The sequence below is a fragment of the Mustela erminea genome, chromosome 19 (genome assembly GCF_009829155.1).
Source record: "Mustela erminea isolate mMusErm1 chromosome 19, mMusErm1.Pri, whole genome shotgun sequence".
In the NCBI taxonomy this organism is placed as follows: domain Eukaryota; kingdom Metazoa; phylum Chordata; class Mammalia; order Carnivora; family Mustelidae; genus Mustela; species Mustela erminea.
This window is the reverse complement of record NC_045632.1, coordinates 23,598,972-23,608,372: the sequence shown is the minus strand read 5'-3', so window position 1 is coordinate 23,608,372 and position 9,401 is coordinate 23,598,972. Positions and strand designations below refer to the sequence as shown.

Below are 9,401 nucleotides of genomic sequence, written 5' to 3'. Positions count from 1 at the left end.
GAGCCCTGCCTGTAATCAATTCCCAAATGAATGTGCTTTCCTAGAATCCCCTCAAGGTCCTGAATCTCCTTAGCACAGTGCAAGTCTGCCCCCTCCGTTCAGAAACTAAGGACAGCAGTGGGGCCCACAGGGTCTTCCATTCAGCAACCCAAGGCAGTTTCTAAAGGGAGGTGGGATATCTAACGGGAAGCCCCTGGCCCTAGGGAGATGAAATGACGGAAGGCAGCTGGCAACTGCCTCCATGGGTTGGAGTCCTTGCAGAGAAACCATAGAAATAAGAGAAAGACCCTAGACATTTTCCCAGCCAGGGCTCCCTAGTGGAGCAGTAATGGCTTGAGGGGGTGGGAATGTCTCCGTGGTCACAGATGAGGATACTGAAAGCCAGGCCCAGGAGGGGTAAAGGGCACAGTGTCCAGGGGTAGCCTTATTGGTAAGACAAAGCTTAGGAAGGGACTGAAGCTACTACTTCCCCACCGAGGGTGTGCCCTGGGCAGCCTGCACCATGTCTGCTGCCCTGAAGTATCTGCCCTCTGGGTTTCCTTCTCCTTGGCTCTTGGGGAACACTCTGGTGGTGCCTCCAGAAAGCTGGCAAGCCAAGCTGAAAAACAGACACGTCAACCATCCACTGGTGGGGGCCTCCTGTAGGACTGAGCTGAGAGGTTGGGGCCAGGAAGATAGGGACAGAGAAACTGAAATCCGGGATTCAGGTCTCCCATGGGAAGGGAAGCAAGAGAGACCCAAACCCAGTTGCGGGACTTGCCCCTACAACTGTGTGCCCATCGGAACCAGAAGCCGGCCCTACACTCCCCCTTGGGGGCCAGACTGGACTCCCGCAGAGAGCTGGGGAGGGACAAGCTCCTGGTGAAGGCTGGGAGAGGTACAGGGATGCGGCGGGGGGTGGGGGTGGGGGTGGGGGCGAGAGATGCAGGGACCGGGGATGGGCTTCGGAAAGCTCCCTGGACCCGACCTCTCGCCGCCTGAGGATCCCCTAGCCTTGCACCGGTAAAGAGAGGGCCGCGACCGGCGAGGAACGAGTGGGCACGCATGGGCCAACGATTTAGGTGCAGGAACCCCACCCCCGCTCGGAAACCTCCGGAGCCCTGAGTCGTGCTGGGCGCTCCCCACCCCACCCCACCCCCGCCGCCTCTGCCGTCACTCACGGCCGCTGCTCGCTGGCTCGCTCGTGCGCTCTCCGCGCCACAGGCACCTGCTCGCCGGGCGCTCTGCGCTCACTTCTCGCTCGCACACTGCAGACTCCCGGCGTCGCCTCCGTCACCCGGCCTCGTCCCCAGCCCAGCACAGCGCTCCGCCCTTCTCCCTGGCCCCCGGCGCCCACCCACCAGCCATGGCCTGGGCCTGGGACAAAGAGCGGTGCAGCTCTTTGCCCAAACTGGGGTAAGGAGTTGAGGGCGGGGGTCTGCGGAGAGGGCCGCGGGGCACGCGGGGTGCAGGGATAAGCCGTCTCAGGCGAGAAGATTGGGAAGAAGCCAGGGAGAGTTTGGGTGGGAGGACCCCCAGCCAAAGAGGGTGCGGGCGGGGCTGCGCTCCAACCACAGAGATTGTGGCCCCTCCAAGCGACCCCCGCGGGGGTGGGGGCGCGCTCTGGGGCGGGGGCGGTGCAGGCTGTGGAAGAAGAGGGGAGGGCGGGGGTGATGCAGCGGTGGAGGCGGCTCCGAGCCCAGCCACTGACCGCCCCCTCCCTTTCTCCTTCCCCTCCCCCTCTCCCCGCCTCTCCCCGGCTCTGGGTCCGCTACGCCGGACCCGCTCTCCCCGCGCTGCACTGGGTCGGACGCCAGGTCTGCTAGCCGCGGCTGAGCGCCCACTCGCCTTGCGGAAAGAGACGCGGAGGGACCAGCGGGGGCGGCGGCGGGAGAGCTCGGCGGGAGCCGGAGGAGGTGGCATTCGGGAGCCAAATCAGAACGAGACCGGGAGGCAGAAGCTCGCGGCTCTGAGGCGCGCGCTCCCTTGGCCAGGGATGGGTCTCCGGGCGGCCCAGCCTCTGCCCGGCCCGCCGGGCAGAGACTAAATTGAGCTACCCCATCGTCCTGTGGACGGCCCGACAGAGGGAAGCACGGACAGATCACCAGTAGCCTCCCGGCGGGACCTCGCGTCCTGCGCCCCCCGCGCAGCGCCCCCAGCCGGAGCCGCGCCGGGCAAGCCGGCGAGGGAGCTGGGCTGATTGGCGGCCGCCGGCGGCCGGGGGAGGGGGCGCCGCGCGGGGCCATGGCAGGCTCGGAGGCGTCCTAGCCCGAGCCCCGAGCCGGATCCGAGCCCACGCTGCCGCCACCGCTGCCTCTCGGCGCCCGGGCCCCCGCCGCCGCCGCGCCCCCCGCGGGAGATGGAACAGCGGAACCCTCTCGGAGCCCTCGGATACCTGCCGCCGCTGCTGCTGCACGCCCTGCTGTTCTTCGTGGCCGACGGTGAGCGCGGGAACTTTGCTGCCGCGGGGGGCTCGGGCGGGGGAGTCCTTGCCGGGGCCGCCAGAACCGTTCTGTCCCGGTCACCAAGGAGCCGGAGAAGGAAGAGAAGGGGAAGGCTTCATGGTCTCCAGCAATCCCGGTGTGCAGCCCAGGCCCAGAGGGGTAGGGGGAGGAGAGCAGCGAAGGGTCGCCGCAGCGGCGGAGCCCTCTCCGGGGTCATTTGAAGCCGGACAGGTGCTTCGGCGGAAAGGCGGCTTTCGGGGCACGCGACCTGGCGCGCCCCAGGCTGGCTCTGACAGTGCGGCTGGGCGCGGGGTGGAAGCATAAGCTGCCCGTGCCGCTCCGCCGGATCCGAGGAAAGCAGCCTGCCGCGGTAGCCGGTCTCTGCTGGGGCCGGGCAGCTGTTCAACCGAACTTTGCTAGCTCCTGGGCCACGCTTGTGGCTACGGGGTGGCAAGCACAAAGGCCAGAGAGCCGGGATGCACAGTCTCGCCTAGAGTTGCCCCAGGCCCCCGCCCCACAGTTGGTCACGCCTCTCTCTTCCCCGCCCCCAGCTACATTTACCGAAGTCCCCAAAGATGTGACAGTACGGGAGGGAGACGACATCGAAATGCCCTGCGCCTTCCGGGCTAGCGGAGCCACCTCGTATTCGCTGGAGATTCAGTGGTGGTACCTCAAGGAACCGCCCCGGGAGCTGCTGCACGAGCTGGCGCTCAGCGTGCCGGGCGCCCGGAGCAAGGTAACCCGCCGCCCACGCGGCGCCGGCGCTCACTCGGCTCAGGCCCGGGCGGCTGGGGCAACCCCGGCAAGGAAGGCAGGGCGCCGCCCTGTGGAGCTGCCCGTCTCCCACAACCCCCATTCCCTCAGCATCTTGAACAACAGCACAGTTTTGATAATACCTTCCCTTCTCCTTTCATTTAAAATTCTCTTAAAAGCAACCCTTCATCCAGTTCGTCTGCTCTTGCTTGCTGGCTGCTGGCCGCAGGGTCAGACGGGTACTGGGTGATGAAGGAAGACCACTTAGATGGGCCAGGCTTTCCCTGCCCTCTGCTACTCCGAGGTCCCCAGGGCACAGGGCCAAGGAGTTAAGCTCCTCTGGGCTGGGTTCCAGAAGCCCGCAGTGCACCTCCAACCCCCACAGGATCGGAGGGAAGGCCCCCACCGTCTGTCTGCCTCTTAAACCGGCCTCTCACATACAGTCTAACACACACACATGCACACCTACTCTCTACCCAGGGTCCCACCCAGAGTTACTGCTCACGTCTCCCTCTGCGTCCTGTCCGGATACACGGGCCCCTCTGTCCAGCTTTCCACGGGATTCAGAGAAACACGGCAGGGAATGATGATGTTCCGGGGGGGGGGGGGGGGGGGGAGGGAGATGAGCCTTTCTTCCTACCCTGGTAGCAATCCAGCCTTTACTCTCTGGCGGCCAGGTGTACTAGGGCAGCCTCTCCTTGTCCAGGGACCATGCTAGCTCCAAGCCCTGCTTCCTTCTGGGTACAACTTCAGGAAATCCTCATGTCCTTCGTGACTTCAGCCTGGCTACATCCCGAGCGGTTTCGAGTCCTAGCCCGCCCGCGGAGAGTCCCCTTGCTTGAGGCGCATCTGAGTTCCCGGAGCCTGAAGGCCGAGAGCCTAATGTGTCTCTCTCCCTCTTTGCATTTTAGGTAACAAATAAGGATGCAACTAAAATCAGCGTAAGTGTGGAGCCCAGCGCGGGCCGCGGGAGACCCCTTCTGGCCGCTTCGCGCCCCACATTTTCCTCTCTTAGAAAGGCTCGGCGGCCGCGCGATGTAGGGCCCTGCTCGCAGCCTTGCGTTGTCGGTTGCTTGGCTTGTCGGGGCGCCATCTGTCGCCGCTAGTGGAATCCGGTTCGCTTTTGTGTAAATCAAGGGTCCCAGGCCTGAATCTGCTTTCTCTGTGAGGCGCTCACCTGTAAAACTCTCCTTCGTCCAGCTGGCGCGTTCCAGACCCCTGCGCATTGGCTTGACTCTCCTCTGCTGGCTTGTCTCCCAGCAACTGGAGCGCGCTGGCCTTGACCCCTTAGCCAACTGGTGGGCCTTTCCGGCCCCGCCCCCACACACCCGGCGCCCAAGTTGCGCCCTCCACCTCATTCCTCTCCTTTGCGTGGCTTTCAGGTCCGGTGCCGGGTGCTGTGGGCAGGTCCTGGGGGAAGGTGGGGGGCGGGAAGGGGTAGGAGGAATTGGCGGGGCTGCTAGGGGCCAGAGTCTTGGGATCTATAACTCAAGGAGGAGATGCGCCCAAGCTCTCCTACCTGGAGCGTGGAAATATCAGGGCTTGGAAACCACTGGGGCCTCGTCATGCGCTGGGTTCCGAGGTGAGCGCCTCAAAGTGGTTGCTTGCCAGCGTATCCTCCAGGCCGCGGGGGAGGTGGGCTTGTAAGAAGCTTCGGGCTGCCTCTCTGAAATGCAGACTCAAAAGTAGCAGAGCCCGGGGAGCCCAGCAGCAGCCTCCGCGTTGCCTACATCCTCCGAAGGGTGGAGGGTTAGCTGTGAAGGGCAGGGTGGAGGGGGGAGGCAGATATTTATGTGTACTCTTGAGAGCCAAGTGGCTGTCCTTCAGGCACTAACCCAGGCCCTCTGGATTCCAGAGAAAAGGAACGTTGGTGGAAGTGGATGTGGAGGGCTGGGCTTAAGGCCCTGCGGTGGTTTAGCGACAGGAGGCCAAGCCAGAATTTTCCAAGGTGAAGAAAGGAGGAAGGAGGGGTGGGTTCTGCTTCTCTGATGGACAGAAGCATAGTTTGGCGAGCGGATGTAACATGATGCATTCGCTTAAGATGATGGGGAGACGGCGCAATGGGTAGGGCCATCCAGGGTCCAGTCAGGTTTGGGAGTCCCATGCCTCTGGGGAGACGCGGGATGAAAAAAAAAAAAAAACTGAGTCACCAGGGGCAGACCTGAGTCCGAGAGGTGTTGGGGTGCTGCGGCATGAGGGCGCAAAAGCAGAAGTGGGGCGCGGCGGCACTACGCTGCTGCAGAGTTTGCTGTGGGCTTGCGCATCCCAGCCTCTGACCCCAGCGCCTGCTCTCTTGCAGACCGTGCGCGTCCAGGGCAATGACATCTCACACCGGCTGCGGCTGTCCGCCGTGCGGCGGCAGGACGAAGGCGTGTACGAATGCCGCGTGTCCGACTACAGCGACGATGACACGCAGGAGCACAAGGCCCAGGCGTTGCTGCGCGTGCTCTCGCGCTTTGCGCCGCCCAACATGCAGGCCGCCGAGGCCGTGTCCCACATTCAGAGCAGCGGTCCGCGTCGCCACAGCGCCAACAGCGCAGCCAACGCCAACAACGTGGGTGCCACCGGCGCCGCGGGCCGCGCCACCTCCGACCCCGGCCGCGGCGACAAAAGCCTGCCTCCGGGGAGTCCTCCTGCGGCCCCGGGTCCTGCAGTCCCCGAGGCGGCAGCCGCCTCCGCGGCCCACGCAGCCACGACCACCGTCGCGGCAGCGGCCGCAGCTTCGTCAGCGTCACCGCCACTGGGCCAGGCGGTCCTTCTTCGCCAGAGGCACGGCTCAGGTAAGGGAAGGTGCCGAGAGGGGGCGCGCTTGCGCGGGGGCTGCGGAACGGGGGGGCGGGAGGAGTAGGGGAGGGACTCTAGCATTTGAGTTTGCCTGATGATTGGTAGTGCACTTGGGTGTGCCTGGGGCAAGTTTTCCGCAGCCTCATTTGGGCTCCCTCATTTCCTGAGTTTCCTGTTTATTGCTGGTCGCTCAGAAGCATTCAAGATGTGTATTTATGAAGGGGGTGGGGGCCAGCCTGCCCCGATCTCCCGGTACATTCGTGGCTGCCGTGTGGGGAAACCTCTCTTGAGTTTGGAGAACTGGACCCTTTTCTTCTGGAGCCCTGAGAGCCTAGAGGGTAGGGCACTAGCGCCCAGAATGGGAGGAGGTGGTTACAACTCAGACAGTGGGCATCTGGATGCTGATTGCTAGAGCAGACATTGTCGGAGGCTGTGGGTAAGACTGGCTGTGCTGCCTCTCCTCTCTTTGGCTAAGTCCAGACTGTTTCCTAGGCACAGGCTCTGCTATAAATAGTCCCCTTTGGGCCTTCTTGGGGAATGGGGGCGTGAAGCTAGAGCAGGGCACCCAGAGGTTAAGACCTGCTTTCCTAGGGAGCTGAAAGGGCTGGGAGAGATGGTGGGGGGACAGGAGAGAGAGGAGTTGGAGATCAGGAGGGAAAACAGACTGACTGTCCTGGGCAGACAGCTCTGGGGCAGGACACCCAGACTTGTTTGACACAGTCCCAGAGAGAGCATCTCTACTGGCTTTGCAGCACTAGGTGTCTGGGTTCTTCGACAGTGGCCTGTAAACGTCACTGTGGGATGGAGCACACTGTGCCCTAGGTTCGTGCTTCTCAAAAGTGCAGGCCGCTCACCAGCAGCATAGAGCTGGTTAAGGACGCAGGATCCTGGGCTCTCCCACGGAATCTGAGGTGACAGGGATCCCAGCCTGTCTCCCTTGGCTGGTTCTGAAGCTTTCCAACAGTTGAGACCCTATCTGTCTGTCTTCGTGTCAGTTCAGTTCCACTGCCCTTTGGGGGTCTCTCCATGCAGCTCAGGCTTCTGGCTGGATCTTAAGCTCCACACAGCCCCCCACAAGACTTTCCCCCAGGCTGTGGGAGAAGGTGGGTGAGCTGAGATCTGTGGAGGGCCTCTCCCCAAACAGCCCCGGCCTTCCCCACCTGACTTGGAATTTTCTATCCCCTATGTAAGTATGAGATAACACTAGCTGCTGTGACAAATAAACCCTAAAATGCCAGTGCTTAACACAATTCAACTGTATTATTTCTGGTCCACGTCTCATGCTGCTCTGAAGTCGGGGGTGGGGGTGGGGTGGGGTGGGATAGAGGTTCTGTTCCATGAACTCATTCAGGGACCCAGGCTGACATGCACTTTCCCATCTTCAAAATGTGCCTGCCAGGGTCGCTCTGGACATTAACTTACAGCCAAAGGATGGGAGTGAACAGAAGCAACATTCCCACTCCAGTTCCCCGAGAAAACCAAGCCCTAATGCTCTGAGGCATACATTGTAGATAACAAATTGACTTCTTTCTTGTTCATTTAGAATGGTTCTAAGTTTGTATTGTTCTTGGAAGACTGAGAGAATGGCCACTGAAATCATTTTGGTAGGGGTGAATTCTCCCAGAGCAAAGCTGTTGTAGAGAATGGCAAGGCAAGTGTTTAAAGACCAGGCCTACAAGTGGTAAAGGTTACTTCCCTTCTCACCTTTTGGCCAGAACTCAGTCACGTGGGGCAACAGAGCTGCAAGGCAGGCTGGAAAACGTAGCCCTCAGCCTGGCAGCTGCTTTCCGACCTCATGTCCTGTCTCTTCTCGGTGGAAGGGGAACATAAGTTTTAGGGGGTTAGCCATCTTTGTCTAGCACACAGTAGGTCTACTGGAAAAGTGTTTATTGACTTGTAGAGTGAGGGGCTTAATTGGGTTGATGGAAAAAAAAATCCCTTTGCTCTATGCCCTTGGGCCCCAGCAAGTAAATGCATGTGTCTCTGGCCGGAACATTCCTCTGGGATGTTCCATAGACCATGAGTAGTGGCAGAGCAAAGGGTTCAGAAGGCAGGGCCAGATGTGAGTTGTGTTCCCAGCACTTACTGTATGAATGACTTAAGCAAGTGGTCTAACAGCTCCGAATGTATGTCCTCATCTGTAAAAGAGAGTGGGAATCCCTGACTGCAGAGGGAGCTCAGTGTGGAAATTTCTATGTAAATGTTCATTATCATCACCGGGGCCATTACCTGCTGTTGCCAGAGAGGAGGGGATGGGGGAGATGAAGCTGAGTGGTTGGCAGTTGGAGGCCACACTGCTGAGGGCCTTGAATGCTAAGTGGATCCAATAGGGACCATTAAAGGCTTTGGTCAAGGAAGCATCATATGAAACAGATCTTTGAGAATGAACTTGATAGGGTTCACAAAAGGTGTTAATGAGACCAAGGCCACAAGCTCATTCCTGCTTGAGTCTTCTCTCCCGAGCCAGAACCTTGACACCCTGGTCCAACCAGGGCTGATCTGAGTGTGACTGGCATCGCTGGTCTGATATCCAGTCTCTGGGCTGGACACAAGGGGCTCCAGGGTCACTCATCCCCACAACAGGACCCCCACTGTGGAAGGTGGCACAGATTGTGCCCTTTCTGTGAGGCGAACGTGATAACCACTACACTACAGAAACGCTGATTGTGCCCTTTCTGGAAGATCTAGAGGGTCTCGCACCCGTGCAGTTCTGAGGGTGTAGTGCTCAGGACCCCCAGCAGGTGGGGCCTTGGGCACTTACCCGCCATAGGGCAGCATTTTAACTCTGCTGTCCTCCCATGGAGTGGCTTGTAATGTGCATTCCCTCTGAAAAGCACACCAAGTGGACTCCCAACAGGGCTGATAGGGCAGTGCCACCAGGATGGGGGTGTGGTGGCCCATAAGGTCTCTGTCATCCCGAGCAGTTGCCGGCTCCTGAACAGGCCTGGAACTACTAGACACATCTCAGAAAGAACCCCAAGTTTCTTTCCAGCTCCCATTCAGAAGGCCAGAAGTGGGCCTTCTGCCAAAAGACCAGAAAGTCTGTACCTTCCCATCTCCAGGTGAAGGTCTTGGGAGAGTCACGGTGCTCTGGGTACCTCTGTGCCCCACTGTGGCCATGGAGAAGTGTATGAGCTGATTTCTAATCCACAAACATACCCAAATGGCCTTGATCCCAAGGAGGGGGCCCATGTGGTCCTATGTGTTCCATCCCGCCTACCACCCAAGGCCACCCAGGTTTGGGCTGTCAGCGGGACAAAGCCTGAACATGGTGTTTTAGGTGGCAGGCATTGATCACCGTTCTGCAGGTGTGTGTGTCACTGAGCCGTGCACGGTTCTGCTGAGCCTTCCTGGGGTGCAGCAGGCCAGCCAGTCCACCGGAGCCACCAGCAGCATGAGCCAGACAGGGAGCTTGAGACCGTGACCTCAGGCCTGACCTCC

General features: G+C 60.5%; 1 protein-coding gene across 2 annotated transcripts in view; it reads left to right on the top strand.

Moving 5' to 3' along the window:
• Positions 1 to 705: 705 nt before the first annotated feature.
• Positions 706 to 9,401, top strand: part of VSTM2B (V-set and transmembrane domain containing 2B) — a 28,444-nt gene continuing 19,748 nt past the window's right edge. Inside the window, exons 1-5 of one of the 2 annotated variants that reach the window (XM_032326062.1) lie at positions 706 to 1,395; positions 1,797 to 2,420; positions 2,975 to 3,159; positions 4,088 to 4,117; positions 5,476 to 5,956. In XM_032326062.1, the coding sequence (XP_032181953.1) occupies positions 2,339 to 2,420; positions 2,975 to 3,159; positions 4,088 to 4,117; positions 5,476 to 5,956 (778 nt within the window). In that variant the 5' untranslated portion in view covers positions 706 to 1,395; positions 1,797 to 2,338. Of the gene's footprint in view, positions 1,396 to 1,704; positions 2,421 to 2,974; positions 3,160 to 4,087; positions 4,118 to 5,475; positions 5,957 to 9,401 lie in introns of those variants that run through there. The other variant, XM_032326063.1, reaches the window with a different exon arrangement.